General features: G+C 42.8%; 1 protein-coding gene across 4 annotated transcripts in view; it reads right to left on the reverse strand.

The window, feature by feature from the left end:
• efl1 (elongation factor like GTPase 1) overlaps positions 1-22,363 on the reverse strand; it is a 219,356-nt gene that overhangs the window by 54,778 nt on the left and 142,215 nt on the right. For all 4 annotated transcript variants that reach the window (XM_069911660.1, XM_069911662.1, XM_069911663.1 and 1 more), the window contains exons 16-17: positions 13,560-13,691; positions 8,091-8,238 (exon numbers count right to left, since the gene is read on the reverse strand). In XM_069911660.1, coding sequence (XP_069767761.1) covers positions 8,091-8,238; positions 13,560-13,691 — 280 coding nt within the window. The remainder of the gene's footprint in view (positions 1-8,090; positions 8,239-13,559; positions 13,692-22,363) is intronic.

A 22,363-nucleotide genomic window follows, 5' to 3' on the forward strand; every position in this document is an offset into this window, starting at 1 on the left:
AACTGTACTCAGCGTATACATGTAAACAAATAAAAGAACTGTAAAAAGATAATGAATGTGAACAAATGGACAAATTGACGTTGAGGAGTCTGATGGAATTTAACTCTGCCATGTGTGAGGTGTGGCACTTCAGTAAGTCAAACCAGCTCAGGGTTTACACAGTAAGTGGTAGGGTCCTGGGGAGTGTAACAGAAGAGAGAGACCTAGAACTATAGGTGCATGGTTCCCGTAAAGTGGCTACTTAATTGGAGAGGGAAGAGAGGACAGAGAGAAAACTCTTGCCTTCATGGGATGGGATATTGAGTGCAAAAGTTAGGAGATCATGATACAGTACAAAGCGCTGTCTGACCTCACTTGGAGTACTCTGCATTTCTGGTCGTCAAACTGTAGGAAGGATGTCATTAAATTGGAAGGGGTGCAGGAGAGATTCACCAAGACTGTTACTGGGTCTTGACAATTTGAGTTAAAGGGAGAGGATGAGTCTTTTTTCCCACCAGGAGGCTGAGAATCTTTTCTTTGGCTTGGCTTCGCGGACGAAGATTTATGGAGGGGGTAAAAAGTCCACGTCAGCTGCAGGCTCGTTTGTGGCTCACAAGTCCGATGCGGGACAGGCAGACACGATTGCAGCGGTTGCAAGGGAAAATTGGCTGGTTGGGGTTGGGTGTTGGGTTTTTCCTCCTTTGCCTTTTGTCAGTGAGGTGGGCTCTGCGGTCTTCTTCAAAGGAGGTTGCTGCCCGCCAAACTGTGAGGCGCCAAGATGCACGGTTTGAGGCGTCATCAGCCCACCGGCGGTGGTCAATGTGGCAGGCACCAAGAGATTTCTTTAGGCAGTCCTTGTACCTTTTTTTTGGTGCACCTCTGCCACGGTGGCCAGTGGAGAGCTCGCCATATAACACGATCTTGGGAAGGCGATGGTCCTCCATTCTGGAGACGTGACCATAGAATAATACCTAGTGTCGCCGAGAATATTCTCCCAGAATCACAGTGCGGCTTTCGCGCAAACAGAGGAACCACTGACATGGTCTTTGCCCTCAGACAGCTCCAAGAAAAGTGCAGAGGCTGAGAATAACTTTAAAAGAAATATACAAAATCACGAGGAGGCATGGATGAAGAGAATGTCCACAGTATTTTTCCTAGGGTGGTTGATTCAACAACTAGAGGGCATGTTTAAGGCAAAAGGGGAGAGACTTAAGTCTTGACAGATGTTTTTCACACAGATATTGGTCTGCATCTGGAACAAGCTTCCAGAAGGAGTTATAGAAGTGGGTACAATTACAAGTTTCAAAAGATATTTGGGTAGCTAAATGGAGAGGAAGGGTTTTGAAGGATTTGAGTCAAATGCAGATAAATGGCTCTCGCCCAGAATGCTAAAGTAGTCAAAATAGATGAATTGGGCCACAGGGCCTGTTTGCAGTTGTATGACACGTTGACATTTAAATTGAGAGAATATGTGCACGGAAAATACTGATTGACAATATGCATCAGCTATGACATAAATATTTAGTGGCAGTGAATAAAGGAGTCCAGTATCTTGATATATTAATCATTCAGTAATGAGCCAAAGTCAAGAGGTTATACAATCATTTCACAAATAATTTGTGAAGCCACAACAAAAATACTGCAGCTATTGAAAAAATGGAGAGATTGATTATGAGAATAATCCTCTAGGTTTTCACCACGGAGAAGGAAGATATTAGTGCAATTCTTAGAATTTTCAAGAGACCAACAAGCTAGTTCACCTTGTCTGAACTATGGCTTGTCCTTCCACTGCTGAACCCCACAAGAACAGGATCGAGCTGATGTGGGAAAGGATTAAAATGGCATGTTTGTGAGGCATAATTGCAGATCCTAACATACGCACAGCATGAAATGCAGAGCAACCCTGCGGAAATGTAGGATCAGTAGCACTGGGTTTTGGAGGGAGCTCAAAGCGCTTCAAGTGGAACACGTGGGGCACTGGTTTAATTGATACTTTGCTGATGTTTGTAATGTTCTAATGGTGCTGCCGTTGCCTACGAACAACTTCGAGATCTGTGGGTTTGCTTCACTCACACTTGTTTTTGATCTTGCAGAGAAAAATCTCTAATTATTACAACGTAAAACTCATAACTCATTTAAGGTCACGCCACAAAGCTATTCTCAATGATTTTATATGTTGAACAGTTGGGCCAACACTTTCTATGAACTCACAATAAAATGGTACATAGATTATTTGGCTCATCAAGCCTGTATTAATTCTTTGGCACAGCTATCCAACTGACCTGACTCCATTATGCTTTATTCTCGCTGCACTCTCTTTTGCCCTTGAGGCTTTATTCAATTCCCTTCTGAAAGCTACAGCTGAATCTGTTTCTATCACTCTTTCAGACAGTATATTCCAAATCACAGCTCAATAAATCATAAACTCTCTTTATAATATCCTCAAATCCTTACTCTTCGGCTTCAGACCCCATATCAAATGTTCGCCAGGAGATCACCCTGTCCCTGAATTTCTTAAGTCTCCAGCTCATCTGCCTTTCTTCAGATGTGTAGAACTTTCTTTGTTCTAATCAGTTCTATTCCCCCATTGCCTCTTTTCCTGAATACTGCATTAATTTGCTTCCTGTGAAGTGGAAAATCTCACCAGTAGTGCTGTTGATTTTTTTTCTCCACGTGGCCCATTTCTAGTCCTTTCCTTCCTTGACATCTCTGCCTCCACATTTTGTACCGGCAGCAAGCAATTGCCTCTGTAAGCCACAACTGCTCTGTCCACCTGTTCTCCCAGTGCTCAGTTCCATTCTCTTGCTCATTGGTGGTGGCACATTCCAAACTCGTGCTTCCGATGCCACTTCCCTTTCTCTCCATCAGAAATTTATCTCCAGCAGTGACAAGCCTTCTACTTTGTCCACTCTATTGGTTGCATCTCTGCTCTCAACTCAACCCGTTTTTTGCCCAGAATGATAAAATCCTTTTATTCGAGATTCTTTCATTATCATGTAATAAAACGGAAAATGTAATATTACACGAAATTTCCTTTATTCTTCCGGAAGGCAGACAAAGATTCGCCATCAGCAGAGATTTCTCGGCACCCCTTACAGTCAGATAAAGAGAAGCAAAAGAGAGTCATCCCAGGGTCACTGAGCGTCCGTGGATTTGCCTCCCGCGGCAATATAGCCTTCAATCCAAACCGTCGGCAACCCGAGCTCCAGATCCAATCCTCCGACAATATCAGGAAGCCCTTTGTGCCTTCGGCACCCTTCTCGGGTCCCATTTCCGATATCTGATATCCCTTCAGGCAGTCTCCAGCAGTCTGCAATCTGGTGCGAATCCTTTGACTGCAGTCACTAGCAGTCCACATCCTGTGTGAGTTCCTCGCCTCAAGCCACCAACAGCCCATCGCCTGTATGTTCTTCAGCCTCAGAGTCCTTCACTGGTCCGCCACCATGGGGTCATCTCCTCAGCTTCTCCTTCTCAAACTGGGGGGGTGGTCTCCCAATTTTCTGGTGTCATGTGCCAGTCCTCTGCTTCCCCGAAATCTGCAATCTCTCATGGCACCGCCATCTTGCAGTCACAGGATTTTAATAAAACCACCATCGGCCTTCTCAACAGGTAGTTTAAAGTCCGTATGGTGCTGGCGGAAATTGGACTGGCAGTTTGACCCCACTCCCCGTCCACCTTTTTTTAATGTACCCTTACCCTCACTTTTCTCTCTGCCGCTTTGGCTAGGTCCAGCTTGATGTTATCAACAAACCATTCATCTCCTCCCATCCCAGAATTTCCTTGGGATTGTTCTGTGATTAAAATCCTGATCCCTTCTCAATCACCAACAACATAACTTCTCCTCTCCTTACAAGTGCAGGGTTCCAACTGATGTGGACACTGATAATTATGGCTTCTCCTTCCCTTATTTTTTTCCTTTTTAACTATTTTCTATCCATGAAGCAAGGGACCCAGCATTGTGCACACCTCCATTGATAATTTATGTCTCTGCTATTACTGCCTTGTTCTAATCCTGTTTATTATACAGAGTAAAACATAAAATAAATTATGTTACAATATTATTATTTCACTCGCCGACAAACAGAATCTGGCTGAAAGAGAAGGCAGATTTATAGTTAAAGAAATCTGTATTAGTTGTTGCTTTTATCTTAATAAGGTTACAAACAATATTTCTGAAAACTTGGGCAAAGATAGAAATCACCTACAATGAAACCTGATAACTAAGAGTATTATGGTAAAACTGGGCCAGAATTTGCTACACACCTGCAAGTGTGAAATAGCTGATAACAGAGTGGGGTTTGTGGATGCATCCCTGCAGCAATATTTTATTTTACACGTCTCCCAATTTGTGTACAACTAGTGGAAGAACTTTGTCAGATATGATGGGTGGGGGAGGAGAGGGTGGCTGAGAGACAGGGGAAGAGAGAAAGGTAATGAGGAGACTGTGATGGACGAGAGGAAAGTCAGGACAGGAGGATGATCAAACTGAAATTGGCATCTTGCAGCTTAATTGGCTGCTCTAATTCACAACTTGGATCGGTTTTAGAGTTGCAATTGGTTGCAGAGGCTTACTTTTGACTGATGTTGATGGGTCAAAATCACAGCGCATTTGGATGCATTGGGGTTAGGGAAACAGTGAAGTATTGATCTTAAAAGATACATACTTAACGGAGGATCCAAGGTTGGAATTCCAGATCAGATCATATATCTTTGGCTTGGCTTCGCGGACGAAGATTTATGGAGGGGGTAAAAAGTCCACGTCAAGACCAGTAGAGTGTGTAGCCCGCGCCGCGTTCTTGGAGGCTGCCTACATCTGCCAGGCGGACTTCACTGAGAGCGGCTATGTCGAGGTCAAGTCTGAGGAGTTCATGTGCAATGAGGGCAGACCGACGTTCAGGTCGGTGGCTGTCAGCCTTGTCTAGCATGGTTCTGATGTTCCAGCATGCTAGCTTGAGTTTGTGAGCATCTTTTGAGGGGGAGGACGTGGAGGGGGAGGACGTGGAGGGGGAGGACGTGGACCTGTCCTCGGGCCTGCGCAAAGGAGCTTTTAGGTGGAGTGCAGTGCGCGCAGTACTGGCCCCACCCTTTACACCCATGGTTCGTGTGCCGTGGCCAAGCAAGCTGGGACGTGGCAGCGAGGTCCTTGGGTCGTAGGTTTTATATCGGAGTGGCCTTCTCCTATGCAGGTTTCTTACCCGGGCTGGAGGGGCCTGCCTCCCCTCCTAGGTCGGTCCATACTGCCGGAGGCCCCGGTCCGGACAGGGAGTGGGAGGCGGCGGCCCCAGTCCGGGCACAGGGAGAGCAGCAGCGGCCCCGGCCCCGGTCCGGGCGAAGGGTATGACGGCGGCGGCCCCGATCCGGGCAGGAGCAAGGGGGAGACGGCAGCCCCGGCCTCGGTCGAGTGGGGCAGGCGGAGGCCCCGATCCGGGCAGAGAGTGGGAGGCGGCGGCCCCAGTCCAGGCACAGGGTGAGCTGCGGCGGCCTCGGCCCCGGTCCGGGCAGTTTGGACCGGGCAGATCATATATTGTTACAGTATAAATAGTCCACTTGTGAATTTTGTGGGGCAGTCGTTTCGAGACAATCTTGAATTTTGCTCACAGTCACTTCAGAACATGCCTTATGACACTGGAAGCTATTGCACATGACTAGTCACTGTGTATGAGCTCATCTTGCAGATCAAAGTTGCCAAACACATCGTGCGAGAATTGTGCAAGGTAATGAACGGGATTTTGATTAAATTGAGCACCATGTTTGTCCCATATTTCATTTACATCTAAAAATAACAAATAAATGCACATGCAATAATATGAGAAATAGCCATTAGGTTAAGATGTGCCATTAGTTGCGCATTTTTTTTTAACTTGCTCATTGATTTACTGTTGAGTGTCCTTAAAAAGCTGTCCATTATTTTTAAGGACCCGCTGGATTTACACAACTATTGTTCATGAACCCTACCATGGAAAGTTGAGTAATTAAGAGCATAAGCGGATTTTTAATGGCATGAGAATTACAAATATAGTTCTAATCCATTTTTCTGATTGAGAAATCGATTAAAGAGTTTAATTTCACTTCTTCACAAAGTTCATTGTTCGAGGTTTACAAATGTTATATTTTGCTTTTTTTTCTCCCCTTCTTTACTATTGCTTGTATCTCCGAATCTTTATCAAACCTTAATTTCTTGAATGTAAAATTGTTGTTGTTAGTTATTCTTTTCTGTCATCATGTTAACAGTACATAACTTAAATGCCTAGAATCAACAGGCCTTCCAACTACCAGCTACTAATTTTCTCACCACTTAACTCGTCTTCTTTAGTTAGCCCAGAGTAAAAGGAGTCCAAAATTTACTTCGAGCTGAGCAAATCCAACAAAATACTTTCGACCAACAGTAGTCCCTTCCTCTTATCCACTGGCTCTCATTGAAACTTCAACATTACTCAATATCTTTAATCCAAAATGGCTTTATTGGTTCCACAACTTTCCACTCTCCCAGAAAGTTTCACTATCACAGAATGCATCTGTCCTTCAGCCTCTAAGTCTCCCATATGTCACTAAATCAGCATCTTATGCCAAAACAAATTCACTTTTACCATTGGTTAACCAACTATACTATTCTTTAACATCTGATAAGCAACAAAATCAGATAGTCCATTGGAATATGTGCACAGGCGTACCACATGATTCCCTCCTTTTTACTGTTAACACTGAACAATGAACATTTTGCTTCCTGAATTCTTTTGGGATTTTGGGGAGCTGATCATGAAAATCACTTTAAGAATTTCCTATCACGTACTGTTTCTTTAAATATAATCAATTTTCTGAATTCCTGTTATATTTTAAGTCAACTAGTACATTGCCTATAAAGCAAGCTGTTTTGAACAGTCAAAGGATTTCTGGGTATGCACTTAGTGCAGTTGCTATGCATATGATGTCTTAGGCCTGGGCATACTTCATCAGGGTAGATGCAGACAGGCTATAAAAGCAGCTCACATATCGAGATGCTGTGCATTACATTGATATCGACTGAATGCACGTTAATGCACATGATCTTCAGTCAATAGCATAGTGAGTGTATTTAACAATAGCATTTATTGTCTTTGGGAAGATTCAATATAGCAGAAATGTCTCGATAATGTCACAACAGCTGCGATACATTCAGTTGAATTTCTCGTGAGTATAAGGTTAAGGCTCAAAGGACTACACTTATTCAGAAAGCCTATGAGCTTTGATTCAGGCACCTCACATTTGTTGAGCAATGTGTGGAGTCATCCTGAGAGCTTGGTTCAGAGGTACATAATGTGATCAAACATGGTAAATTCTGTATTAGTTTAATGTTTCTCCATCTTCCTATATGGTAGAGCAAATCTAAAATTATCTTTGTGTTTAGCTTGAAGTTGTCTATCATAATGCCCATTTTTTTTTTCAGGAAGCAAACCTTTTGGAAAATTTGTTGTCCAGTGTAATGTACATTACTGGGACAGAATGCAGTTCTTTTGACGATAAGGAAGATGCTTTCACGTTCACTGCTCTAAAGTGGTGCTGAGGTTGAGCAAAAGCTGACTTCAAATTTCAAGCTACTTGTCAAAATGACTTGTTTTTAAACATTGGATCTGTTGTATGTGCTGCATGCATTACACTGAATTGGCAACCCATTCCAATACTACATACATCAGGAAACAAGGCTAGCTATTCAGTTCAAAATATCTTTCCTTCTTTCTTGAGTGGCTGGGCCCCCCGATCCAGATCAAATTTCACAGCCCTTCTAAGGCTCAACATATTTCTTTTTTTTTTCTCACCACAACTGTCTGTTGCTAATTTCATCAGCTGGAAGGGGAAGCAACGAACATCAAGTTTGATTGTACACTGTCTGATTGGCACGAAGATGGTGCTTCCCACCGGGAGCACATTCAATGCCTGGAGAGATTTTAAAATGCATCTATTAAAAAAAAATGTAGTTGTAGGCAACATTGACATATGGATGTATTTTATGAGTAAATATCCTGGGATAAGATTTAAAGCCACATCCTGAAGAATCTGTTCAGAGTGGCCTCTATTGAACACAAAGGGAATCGTATTGAAGCCACGAGACTACGTTTTGCAGTTTACACTCCAACCTTTCTCTGAGGTCATCCAAGCATCGCTGGAGGTGGACTTCTCCAGCCGTTATTAACACATGTTCTCCCGTCTCCTGGACGAGTACTTCCACACATGGGTCCGCTTGGTTCAGTAGCTTCATCCCCCTCACCAGTTGAGGCATTTCACCTGCACGAGGAACAAATTCAAAAATTAAGTACAACTGTAGCTACAGATAACACAGCAAACACAACCCTCTCCCCTAGCTACCAAGTATGACCCACAACAGACACTGTGGATGAATGAAGTCCATCCACAAGCCAACTACAGCAAAGCCAATGGTATCCGGCATTTCTGGGGATTGGTAGATGCCGGATTAGTGTGAATTACTCTAATAATGCCTAAGAAAAAATCTTATCCACTGCCTTATGATCCACAAAATCAAATCTTTGTTTGTTTATGTTGGTCACAAGGTGGGAACTCGTTGCAGGTGTCACCTGGATTGGAGAACTAACAGCGAGGCGCGCCAATTTTAAACACGTATTTATTATCTATTATTTTATTCTTATTTATTTTAATTTTTTTCTGATTTCCCTTGATTTTTTTGTGGTTGCTTGAATTCCAGATACCAGGGGTTTTATTTTTATCTTGGTCATGGCGAAGGCCATCTTATGGAATTCTGACTGAAAGCTATTTCCTCATCAGCACAATTCCAGTTTTCTTGTAAATATCGAGTAAAATCATCTCTTATAAACCTTTACCACATTACAAGCAACTGCACAATAGGCCCCTTGGGGCTAGTAGAACTGAAAAGTGTTAAGTATAAAACTTTATATGCTATTCTTGTCCTGCATTTGATCGAAAAGCTTAAGAGAATATACTAATTCAACCAGTATCCAGCTGCTTCCAACTTTCGCGATTGTTTGCTAAAATTGGTGTTAATGAAAGTGAATTGTTGGACATGAGACACTGGTGTTACCGAAGTGAGTTTTAATTAATTCATTGTTGCTCAATAATTATTAGCAGGACTAATTTACACCAATGATCTTCTCAATGTAATTAACAGATGGCCTGTTCTACCTACGTCCAAGAACAGTGCAGTTTTCAAATCTTGTCTATTTTCAAATCGTACTGGAAAGGTGTGCCAGATACCAATTCTCACAACAGGGACACTCCAGAGCAAATGTAAGAAAAACTGATGAGGAAAATCTCAACAGCAAAAATAAAAAACAATAGGCAGGGAATGGGGTGGGGGAATCTTCCATAAAATGCAGAGCACATTTGCAATTGATTGGTAAGTGGGAAATTATAAAAACAGTGGAAGACCAAATAAAGGTGGGGTGGAGGCTGCAGCACTCTTCATGAAGCAACGAAGATTAAGTAGGAGCCATCTTTTTAAATGCTGTAACTTACGTACGTGAGGTAGGAAGAGTTGCAGTCAGAGAGTTTTGCAGGCCCAAAGTGTCCAAGTTGTCTACCCGAGCTAGTCAAATTTGCCAGGGTTTGGCCCAGATCCCTCTCAACTTTTCCTGTCCATGTGGCTGTTTAAATATTTTTAAAATTGTGTAATTGTCCACCACTCTATCACTTTGTCTGGCAGCTCACTCCACACGCCTACCATACTCTGTGTGAAAAGCTTGCCCCTCAGATGCCCTTTAAATCTTTTACCTCTCACCTTAAATCAATGGCCTCTTCTTTTTGACTCTCTAACAAAGAATGATTGGACAATATATTTAGTTTTAATTTAGAGATAACAGGCCCTTCTGGCTTATGAACCCATACCACCCAAATACACCTGTGAGACCAATTAATTTACAAACCCAGTACATCTGTGGAACGTGGGAGGAAAACGGAGCATCCACAGGAAATCTACGCAAATGTCCTGACAACATTCAAACATTCTAACCATGCCTCACAAATATAAAAGAAACAATACTATTCTGTAAGGGTTCCAGCAGTAGAGGGACCTGGAATGTGTGTGCACACATCATTGAATGTGGTCAGGCAGCCTGAGAAAGTGAAAAACACAACATTCACAATTTTGAGCAGAATCGATGGAGGCAGAGAATATAAAAATGGGAAAGTCATACTGAACCTTTATAAAATACTTTAGTCTTGTCTCATATGGAATACTGTGTTCAGTTCTGGTTGCCACATTATGGGAAGGATGTAAAGCCATTAGTTAGGGTCTGGGATGAAGGACTACAGTTACAATGTTAGATAACAGACAGCTTTTATCAGAGTGGTGTATATAAAATGATTGTATATCTGGACAGAATAAAATGTTGGAGACTATTCCAATTTTCATGTTTGTTTGTTGTAAAGTAAAATGCCCTGCCTTCAAATGTGGTGCAGGCAGGCTCTAATTTGAGGTTAAAAAGGAAAGTAGATAAATATATAGAGAAAAAATATATCAGGCTAGGGAGTAAAGGCTAAGGAGCTGGAAGTACGTTCATTCTGGTAGACAAATGGCATGGACACGATGGGCCAAAAACCATCTATGTATAATTGTAGCATGTTAAAGACCACTTGAAATAAAAGTGTTGAATTTCATTGGTATTGTGAAGGTTGGATGGTTTCCATTGTATGCTGCTCCATGGCATCTGGGAGGAGGAAATGAGAATAGACTGGCAGGATGAGATCAGACAGTAGGGCTCGAACGATCAGTACCATTGGGGGAGTAGAGGTCTGAGAGAGGAAAGTTAGGGTATCAGGTGCAGCTCAGGGAATGGCATAACTAAAAAATTGATGTTCCAAGAGTGTAAAAATGACAAGTGCGCCTTCAAAAAAATTACTCAATTTCTCAAGCAATGCACTTAAAGGATCGAATTATATCATTCCATCAGCATCTAAATTGAATGTTCTTGGCAGTTACTATTTTGGAGGATCTTTCCTGGACCCAACTCACTAATGGCATCGTGAGGATAGCACGTTAGTGCCTCTATTTCCTCAGAGGTTTGCGGAGGTTTGGTACGACATCAGAAACCCTGGCAAATTTCTACAGATGTGCGGTGGAAAGTGTGCTGATGGTCCGGTATGGGAACACCAATACCCCCAGGACATCACAGGCAAACCCCTTTCCACCAATGAGAACATCTCAGGGAACACTGCCGTCAGAGAGCAGCAACAATCATCAGGATGCACACCACCAGCTCATGCTCTGTTCTCGCTGGTACCATCAAGAAAGAGGTATAGATGCCACAAGACTCACACCACCAGGTTTGGAAACAGCTGCTACCCCTCCACCATCAGACTCCTCACATCAAACTTAATCAGGGACTCTTACTTTTGCACTTTATTGATTTTTAAAATTCTCTCTGTATTGCTCAGTCTGTTTACAATTCTTCATCTGTTTACATGTGAATGTTGTGTACAATTTATTTTTGAATTACCGATAAGCGGTGATTCTGCTTCGCCGCAGGAAAAAGAATCTCAGGGTTGGATGTGATGCCATGTAGGTACTCTGACAATAAATCTGAATCTGACCAGAGCTAAAGTGACTGCCTTGTTTCAATTGACAAGAGGATCAGAGAGGAATTTCATCGATTTTTCAAGAAATGAAAACCCAGCTTTTTGTTTTTCCCCAGGAGATGAAATGGCTTTTGAATACGTGGTAGGGTGAACAACCTGTAATGCACAGGGTATTGTAAATGCATTGGGGAAGCAGGATGGTCCAGGTGATGACAAGGTCTATTTTGACTGGATAGAAAAGGCAAAAATAACTCAAAATGTGTAAAAATGGATTATTTCTCTTTATGAATTCTACTACTAGAGACTTTGTTGAATTTTCTATGGCCAATGGATATAGGATATTGATGCTTTTCCATTTCTAAATCAGGGCAACATTTTTACAGGAATCAGATGCTTATAAGTCACCAAGAAAGCTTCTACAGAGGAAACATTTGACAAAATAAAACATTAAAATCTGCAGACACCAAGACTGAAGTAAAAACACGACACTGGAGAAACTCAGAGTTCTTTATATAGCAAAGATAATAATACATAACCGATGTTTTAGGCTTTATCCCTCCATCAAGATGTGGAAAAATGCTGGATAAAAGGTAAAGGGGGAGGCGTGGGGGCAGGAACATGATCGTAAAGGCAGGAGGTAATAGGTGTTGAAGGGAGGAAGGCCTCAGCAGCAAGCAAAGGGAAGAAGGATGGTTCTGTGAAGAGAGAAGGAAGGGGATGGAGCTGAGGGAAAGAAGATGGGGGAGGGGAGAGAGGAGAGCAAGTTAGCAGATGCCGGAGAAGTTGATGCTAATGCTATCCAGCTGAAGGATGCCCAGACGGAAAATCAGGAGATGCTCCTCCAATTTACGGGAGGTCTCAGTGGGCCATGGACAGACATGTGAGTTAGGATTGGGATGCTGAACTGAAATGGTTGGCCGCTGGGAGATCACTTTCATTAGTGCGGACAGAGCCAAGGTGCTCAGTGATCTTCCAGTCTGTGTCTAGTCTCCCCGATGTAGAGAAGATCATTAAGGGAGCACCGAATGCAGTAAATTAATCCTGAGGATACACAAGTGAAGTGTTGCTTCACTTGAAAGGCCTGTTTGGGGCCCTGAACTTTCATGAGGGAGGAGGTGTGGGTGCAAGTATGGCACCTTCTGCAGCTACAGGGGAAGGTGTCGGTGGCGAGGAAAGAAGATTGGTAAGGAGGCATATGCACAAGGGAGTCATGGATGGATCAGTCCCTACAGAAGGTAAAGAGGGAGGTGAGGGGAAGTTATGCCTGGTAGTGGGATCCAGTTATAAGAGCTGGAAATTCCAGAGGATAGTGTGCTGGATGCAGAGGCTGGTGGGGTGGTAGGCAAGGGGAATCCTGTGTTTGTTGCATCTGGGGGCAGAGTGGGCCAGGGGAGAAATGGAGTTGTGGGTGGGGGCTGAATGGATGTTGGTGGAGGGAAAGCCATGTTTGTGGAAGAAGGCAGACTTTTCAGATAATCTGGACTGGAAGACCTCATCTTGGGAACAGATGCGGCAGAGATGGAGAAATTGCAAGAAGGGAATAGAATACTTGTAGGGTTCAGCGTGCAAGGAAGTGTAGTCAAGGTAGTGGTATGTCGGTGGTAAGCTTGTCTCCCAAGATGGAAACAGAGAGATCCAGAAAGGGGAGAGTTTTGTTGGAAATGGTGAGTAGCTGCCAGAGAGGTTTAACAAAGCATTAAAAAAAAAAGAGAAAGGATCTTTGGGAATGAAGGACTGAGTAAGAGGTTGGGCAGCTGATGGCATGCTCACTAGCTGTGAAATGCTGAACATTTCAAATGGGCATGAGACAAGACTAGATAGAGATTAGAATTGCAGAGCAGAAGGAGCTTGCGATTCAGAAGTGCTCAGTGTTAAAATTCAAACCACTGTGGACCAAAACCCTTGAGGAACAAGTTCAGGGGAAATGAGTGAAATGGGCATTGTGCAGCAGAGATTTAGATGAATTCACAAAGCATGCGTCAACCAACCAAAAATAAACAATTTTTCCTCGAGACAAATGCAGTATATTACCCACTTACTTGGATGTTTGGGCTCCACGGCTATGCGCACAATAGGAGTTGCTTCAAAGTTCAAAGGCGTAAATGGTGGGCATAAAGGAGACGTCGACAACGTGGCAGATTTTAAGACATGATCTTCTAAGCCACCAATACCTAATGTTGAAAAATTAAAACCAAAGGAATCAAACATGAATAATTGTATAGAATAATTGCAGTAACATAAAATAAACATGATTTAATAACTGTACTAACATAACATTTATTTACAATTACACATTCAACCCAGGAAATGAGAACAGGAGAAGGACTATCAAACATGCTCCATTGTCCATAAAGAGTATGGCATATCATTTGCTTCTGTACCATTCCTCAGCAACTCTGCCCCTCAAAAGGGATTCCGTTAATGTCCAGAAATGTATTCATCAGTGTTTTGACGTAAAGATTGAGCCTCCATGGACTCTCAGGTAATATACAAAGACATTGGTGAGGCCAAATCTGGAGTATTGTGTGCAGTTTTAATCACCTAACTGCAGGAAAGGTATCAATGGAATAGATAGAGAGAGTGCAGAGAAGATTTACTAGGATGTTGCCTGGATTTCAGGAACTGAGTTACAGGGAAAGGTTAAAAAGGTTAGGACTTTATTCCCTGGAGCATAGAAGAATGAGGGGAGATTTGACAGATGTATTTAAAATTATGAGGGGATCAAAAGAGTAAATTGAGATAGGCTTTTTCCACTGAAGGTAGGTGAAATACAAACCGAGGACAAGGATTAAGAGTGAAAGGGGGAAAGTGTAGGGACAATATGAGGAGGATCTTCTTCACATAGAGTGAGGTGGGGACTCGGAATTAGCTGCCAGCTAAAGTGGTGATTGCAGGCTCAATTTTAACATTTAAGAAGAATTTGGACAGGTACATGGATAGGAGAGGTATGGTCTGGGTGCAGGTCAGTGAGACTAGGCAAAAAAAAAATGGTTCGGCACAGTTTAGAAGGGCCAAAGGTGTCTGTTTCTATACTGCAATGTTCCATGGTTCTATTTCACCACCCTCTGACTAAAGTCCAATACAATTGCATTCAAACTTACTTGCATCTGCATTTAAATCCACCCCCTGCCATAAACCAGCACCCAATGAATGAAAGGCTGTACAGGTGCCAAGGCTTCCTGTGAGTTAAAGGCATGCAGGATCTGAGCCCTGATGAGCTAGATGCTAAATCCTTGGGATTTGCAGAATATTCGGAGAGCAGATTTTTGAAGTTTGAACTGGTGCAGGAGGAGCAGCCGCCAGTCAGCTCATTAATTTGGCAAGCGAGAATGCTCAGCACGTCCAGCTCTGCTCATCTTGGTTGTTGCAGCTTATGGGAGGTGGGTTGGAGAAAAAAAATACATGCAAATGCGCTGCTCCCATCTGGCAGATGCCTGCAGCTCCACAGTAGCTAGCAAATCCACCTCACCAGTTTCCCAAATATTCATTTGCATGTATGGGGAGCCAATAAGTCTGGCGTTCGTAATCAGTGGAAGACCTGTATCTGAATATATGGGAAGCACAGTTCATGCAATGCTATGACAATGCCATCTGGAAGGAGTTTGTACGTTCTCCCCATTTCCTGCATGGGTTTAGCCCAGGTGCTCTCGTTTCCTCCCACCCTCCAAAATCTACAGGGTGGTAGGTTAATTGGGTGTAATTGAGCGGCATAGGTCTCAATGGCCAGAACTGGCTTCTTCTGGGCTGTAAATAAAAAAAAATTGCATCTCAAACCCATTGAGTAATAAAGCAAGAATTTGCTTTTTAAAATTTAAAGGAGACCTTTTGGTCCAGGTAGAAAATTGGTATTTCAATTTTCAACTCTCAACTTTGGGTTTTAATAAACCTATTTTGGAAAATCTTTAATGATTCCACAATAACAGTCAGTAGCAAAATAGCAGGATTACTTCTTGAACCATTTTTTATAAATGCTTTCTTCCATTTAAATACATTCAAGAACGAAATGCCCAGTAATTGAATCTCCCCCTATTGGTTGTGTTAGACAAGTTAGGTTGGAACCCTGCAAAATGTGGACAGAAATACGTCTGAACAAACCTTTGGAAACCTTACACAGAGAATCATGTTCTAACACAGGAGTAGTACCATGACCAATTTGTCCACACTCAGCTTGGAGTAGCTGCCAACACTTTACAGTGCACCAGTCCAAGGTTCATGACCCACTGCAACTAAATCTTTGCAACATGCACAATAGCTTCAACAGAAGTGATAGAAGATTTTTGGTTTAGTGGAACAGAACGGGGCACTCTCATTTGTGAGGTAAGTGTCAGAAATTCCAGTGTCCAAGGAGGAGACCCGTTAGGATTACCATCCAGTGTGGAAGTGGTTACAATCATCTTCTCAAGATAGGAGAATCCATATGAATTTAGGCAATGAAAAACATACATTTTGTGACACAAAATATGTCAATGAGAGCTGCTTAGCACTGAAAAGCATTGCAATGAGCAGTTCAGAAATTCATTCATTGATGTGTTGTGAGCGATGCAAATCACGTAAAGCTTATTTTTGTCATCTGGAACTCATCAACTGATTACTGGTGAATGATGTTAACGTTAAACAATGGAGTGTGATGAGATTCACCATCTGGATTGGTGGCCATGATTCCTTCTGAAAAACATTTCCTTTCTAGTGTGCCCTGACAATGTGAAACGAGAACTATGTTTCCTTTTCCCATAGTTGCTGCTTGATCACCACCATTTTCTGTTTTCGTTCCCTATCAAGGAGTTCCTCATGGTCTCTGCAATGAATGATGTTTGCCTTCCCTCTGCTGAGAAACGAGGCTGCTCTGCGGAGACTTCACCTGGGAGTTTCCCCTTGCTTTCAATCTGTACTTCATGAACATTCGGCCAGCACCTGGTAACAACTGCCGCCTTCAAATTCCTACATGTGCCACACACTCCCTGTGCCTGCTGTGTGTGTACTGCAGGGTGGCTCCCACTCATGCCAGCCCCGGGATCTCGCTTTCAACTTCTTCCAGGATTCTGCTTCCTTTGTGGCTCTCAAGGGGGCTGTGGTGGATTGTGAATTGGTGTGAAGAGCTTGGAAAAGCTGCCCTTGTACCTCAGGGTCAATCCTTCCTGGCGGCACAGGCCACCGAAAATTCCTGGCAGTTAAGTTTCCGAGGCTGAATGTGCCATGTCAGCTTCCAGGAAATGACATTCATTGGGAAGAAATTTGACATGCAATGGGAAGCAAATCTTGTGATTCACACCCACCTGAACTTCGAGGAAAAGGAAATTTTTCCTCTTGCTGATAATTAATTAGAGCTCTCGTGGGCATATGAGTGGATTCAACAACCATGTCCACTTATGGGAGCTAGTTATCCTGGCAAATGCCAGCATATAGGAACTCTGCAGAATAACACTGAAACAAGCAGTCCCTGTTTGTTTAAACAGATTCTATACTTTGGGAGGTGTTTGAGAAACCTATTGCAGGTTCTGACATTAGCCAGCCAGATTTCCTGATGTCAAATGGAATAAAGTAGCAAGTGCATCATATGAGTGTACAGTGAGTAATCAACGAAGATCCAGGTTGCACACAAAACCTCAACTTATGCCAACAAATGAGCAAATTTGGTGAGCAATTTGTCACCTCATTTAATGCATAGCAGATGCTAGAAAGAAACACCAGGCTCACTAAGGTGAGCTGCATCCTGCCTTAAATAATCGCTTACACAATCAAAGCCACACGGGGTTTGTGCGTTGATTGGCGTACTTGGACAGCATGGGCTTGTGGGTAGGATGGGTCTGTCACTGTGCTGTATGACTCAATTAAAAGAAAAATCCAGGGAAAGCTGTTTTTATTCATGAGATGCACGTAAACTGCAGACACTAATCAATTCAATTTCTCGACAGAAACAATGACGTTAAAAAAATATTTCACCACTGATGGCAAAATATGAAAAGAGATGCAAAATGGGGGGAAAACACTAAAATTACTCTTTAATTTCAGGTCGTGTTATGGCAATTTGGAAAGCCACAGAACACTGCACAGTGGGATAAAAGTGGAGATTCCATGCATAACCACTTGCATCCTGCCCAGGGATATTATTCATAATCCTTCAGGAGAAATCCAGATGGTTTAAACATAGTACAATTATTCCTCCAATGTTTGCACTATCAGGGGAGGGCTGATCATCAACAGATTTCATGGGTGGAGCTCTAATGCAGCTTGAAGAATGAAATTCAGCAGATTGAGCAGGAACTTCATTGTACCACCCATGACTCTCAAACTGCTTCACATCCAGGATTAGTCAGGTGCCTTCAGTTTCCTCTCCAAAGCCAACATCCCCAGCATCGAGGATTTGATTACATTCCACCAGCTTCGATGGGCAGGCCATACTGTTCACATGTTTGACAAAAAAAAAACTACCACAAACAGGCACTCTGTCACATCAAGAACATACTTTGAAGATGTTCTCAAAGCCTTCTTGAAAAAATGTAAAAGATAGAGTCCGAAAATCCGGATGCCAGGAATCTGGACCATCTGAGATTTCATATTCAGAATTTCAGATTTATTGTCAGAGTGCATAGACAACATCACACGGACCCTGAGATTCTTCTTTCTGAGCGTGATGCAGAATTACCACATATTGGGAGTGCAAAGAAAAACTGTACACAGTAAATACATGTAAATAGATAATGAGTGTAAACAAACTGACCGAAATACAGAGAGAATAAAAATTAAAATGCACAAGAATCCTTAAATGAGTCTCTGATGGAGTTTGTCATTGAGGAGTCTGATGGTGGAGGGGGAGCAACTCCTCCTGAACCTGATGGTGCGAGTCTTGTGGCACCTAGACCTCTTTGCCGATGGCAGCAGCGAGAATAGAGCATGTGCTGGATCCTTTATGATCGCTGCTGCTATCTAATGGCAGTGTTCCCTGTAGATGTTCTCGATAGTGGGGAGGGTTTTGCCTTTGATGTCCTGGGCTGCGTCCACTACCGTTTGGAACGCTTTAAGTTAAGGGGTATTTGTGTCCCTATACAAGACTGAGATACAGCCAGTTAGCACACTTTCCACCACACATCTATAGAAATTTTCCAGGGTTTCTGGTGTCATACCAAACCTCCACTAACTCCTGAGGAGGTGCTGACGTGTTTTCTCCATGATGCCATATATTTGGTCCAGGAAAGATCCTCCAAGATAGTGTCTCCCAAGGACTTAAATTTGCTCACCCTCTTCACCTCTGATCCCCCAATGATCACTGGATCGTACAGCTCTGGCTTTCCGTCTCCTAAATCAACAATCAGCTCCTTAGTTTTGGTGACAATGAGTGCAAGGTTGTTGGTGGTGCACCATTCAACCAAGTTTTCAATCCCCCTCCTTTATGCTGACTCATCACCTTTCTTTATACAACCCATTACTGTGTAATCATCGGCCACTTTGTAGATGGTGTGTTTTACCAAGTCTTAGGTGTAAAGTGAGAAGAGCAGTGAGTTTTCGTCTTCTCGAAAATTCACTAACCTTTTAAATTTAGCAGGCTTTTATGTGTGCGCTTACATGGGAAAATAGCACAGATTCACAGGAGGCGCTGAAAAATGTTAAAAGCACTGCCCCCAAATCCAGACTGACCCAATCCCTGAGCAGTCCAGATTTTGAGACATCTACAATACATTTTCACCAGCTCACAGCAAAGCCTGGGCCGCGGAGGGGCCGTTTTCAAGGCGCTGACCACCTGGAGTTCCCTTTCTCTCACAACCAGTAGAACTGGAGTGGAAGCAAGTCATCCTCAACGTCGAGGGACTGGTTGACAAGCAGCAGCAGCAGTAATATCCAGGCAAAGCAAGAGCAAAAAATGATGGGAGAAAAATATCTGACCACGATATATTATTAAGGCAATCAGGCAAGAAACGCAAATTTGTTGGAGGGAATCAGCAGACCAGACCAGACAGCAGCTGCGAAAAGAAACAAGATAGGTATAAAGGAAACATCAAGATTTGATGCAGCAAACAGATACACTGGGCTACCGCCACCGCCAATTCTGTATCCTTAGCCTTCTGTGCGTTTCTAAAGAGACGTATAGCAAGCTGGAAGAAGAGTATCTCACTTTCCATCTGGGATCTATAGCAACCTTTGAATCTCACTATCATATGAAACTGCTTATATCAGAATTGACCAGATCTACTCTAGGATTAGTGATCTGTGATATTAATGCCACAAACTTCATTTGGTTTTGGTTACAGCCACAGGCTCTGAACTTCATGTCACAACTTTAATAGGGCCCTTTGTTTGTTTTCACTCGAACTACCTTCATCACTTTATTAAATTGACTTTCCAATTATCATCCTATCAGAAAAAACGATGATCAAATTAAGGGATCTTGGACTCTGTTCGTCCCTCTGCAACTGGATCCTTGACTTTCTCATTGACCACCAACTCAAAAATATTTCAAACTGTGTGCTTAGTCTCCTGCTCTATTCTCGACACACATGAATGAGTCGCCAATTTGAGTTCCAAAACAATCTACTGCATAAATCCGATGATGACACCATCGTTATTGGCCAAATAACTGGGAATGATGAGTCAGAAATCAGGATGGAGATGCCAAAACAATGATCTCGCTCTCAGTGTCAACAAAACCAATGTGATTATTGTTAATTTTAGGATGGAGAGGCCGAGGACAACATACCCATCCACAGTGATGGATTGGAGGTGAAGAGAGTTAGTACCAAGTTCCTGGGAGTCCACATATCAGAAGACCTCTCCTGGACCCAGCAAATCGAGGCAATTATGAAGAAGGCAAACCAAATTTCTCAGGTGATTTGGAATATTGACCGAATTTCTACAAGGCGCACTGTTGTAAGTATACTGACCGGTTCTATCAAGGCCTGGTTTTGAACCTCAAGAAGCCAGGAATGCAGAGGTTGCAGAAGGTGGCAAACATAGCCAAGTCCATCCTGGGCTCCACCCTCTCATGATTGAAGACATCTATGTGAGGTGCTGCCTCACAAGAAGGCAACCAATGTTACAAAGAACCCCTATCTCATTGCTCTCTGACAGAAGCCTAAAACCCAGCACCTTCAGGCTTAAGAGCAGCTTTTCTCCCCCCAATAGCTATCAGGCTCTGATCATAAATTGCTCTGGCACCACAAAAAGTCCTCTCCTCACGATTGAAACGCCACTTCATTTTTCTTGCATTACTCTAACTGTGAACACTGTCTATCTTTTATATTTATATCTCTTTCTATATGGTCATTTAATAGCTGCTATTGGAGTTTGTAACCTTTCCATCTGTTCCTCAACCATTTTAAACAAAATTACTTTTTTTCTCTATCCCAGTTCAATAGGAATAATGACCAGAAGTATTAACTCTGTTTGTCCCCCCAATAACTGGTAGTGTTATTCCAGCAAGGAGGAATCCAGCTCTCATTCAGCATTGCATTGATTTTTTTTCTATATGAACATAGCTTTCGCAACTCAGACAAGCATACTTAGATTATGCATGGATGATCCCATCAATTAAAACGGTACTCTGTGTACATTACCTTGGTATGTTGGTCCAGATGGGAATATTCTGCCCACACAGAAATAAATTGACCTGATGCTTAGTGACAGATTTTCATTTGAAAATAACGAAGATACCAAATGTTAACGGGGGAGTAAATGCGCAAACACAACTTTGAAGTTCTGTCACGTAGCTCTATTTTCATGAGTGCAGGGTGACCAAATTTTATCCGAAGACCAATTGATTGAGTCTTTAATGAATGACAAATTGCTATTGGGACTTTTGTGCACATAGTGTACTTAAGTATGATGGTTTCAGAGAAAATAAATGGTGTCCAATATGTTTTGGTGTTTACAAATCAGCCCAGACTATAATGAATGCAAGGCTTGGTTCAATGAAACTTGAAGGTTCCAAGTCCAAAGCTGTGGAGTATAGCACTAAAATGACTATTGGTAGTTACCCTTTAGGTGAACTCAACCCACTGATGCTTCCACCTATTGGTTAAAGTCATTGGTCAGCTGCCTGCTCTGGATCTTTTTTATTTCCGATTGCTGCCAAGACATCAAACGTTTCAACTTCACCACTCCCCTCTCAGCTCCTTCGAATGCTCAGCCCTCCACTCTCTCTGCAACACTATCAAACCTGTAGAAAAGGGTGGTGCTGTTGTGGTCTGGCACATTCACCTCTACCTTGCTGATGCCACACGCCAGCTCTCGGACACCTCCTCCTACTTACCCTTCCACCACAGCACATCAAGCCACCATCTCCAACCTCATCACCTCTGGTCACCTTCATCCCAAGGCTTCCTATCTCATTGTTTCCAATCCCTGGACTGCCCAGTTCTACCCAAGATACATAAACCCAATCATCCAGGCAGACCCATTGTTTCTGCTTGCTCTTGCCCCACTTAACTAGTTTTGTCTTACCTTGATTCTATCTTTTTTCCCCTGGTCTAATTCCTCCCCATCTACATCAACAATGCCTCACATATCCTTCATCCCTCAATGGCTTCAAATTCCCTGAACTGCACCGTTTCATTTTTACTATGGACGTCCGATCCCTTTACACCTCCGTCCCCCATACAGAAGGTCTCAAAACACTTTGTTTCTTCCTTGACAAGAGACCCAACCAGTCACTCTTTACCACCACCCTCTTCGGCCTGGCAAATAAAAGATACCTTGATGAAGGGCTCAAGCCTGAAACGTTGGTTATATATCTTTATCTCTGTGACATAAAGTACACTATTTAACCACGGTGTCTGCAGACTTTCATGTTTTGGTTCAAGACAATATTTCTGTCTGATACCAAAGTGCTCGCACCTGAGTGAGAACCATTATG

This window comes from Narcine bancroftii, chromosome 14, assembly GCF_036971445.1.
Source record: "Narcine bancroftii isolate sNarBan1 chromosome 14, sNarBan1.hap1, whole genome shotgun sequence".
Lineage (NCBI taxonomy): Eukaryota > Metazoa > Chordata > Chondrichthyes > Torpediniformes > Narcinidae > Narcine > Narcine bancroftii.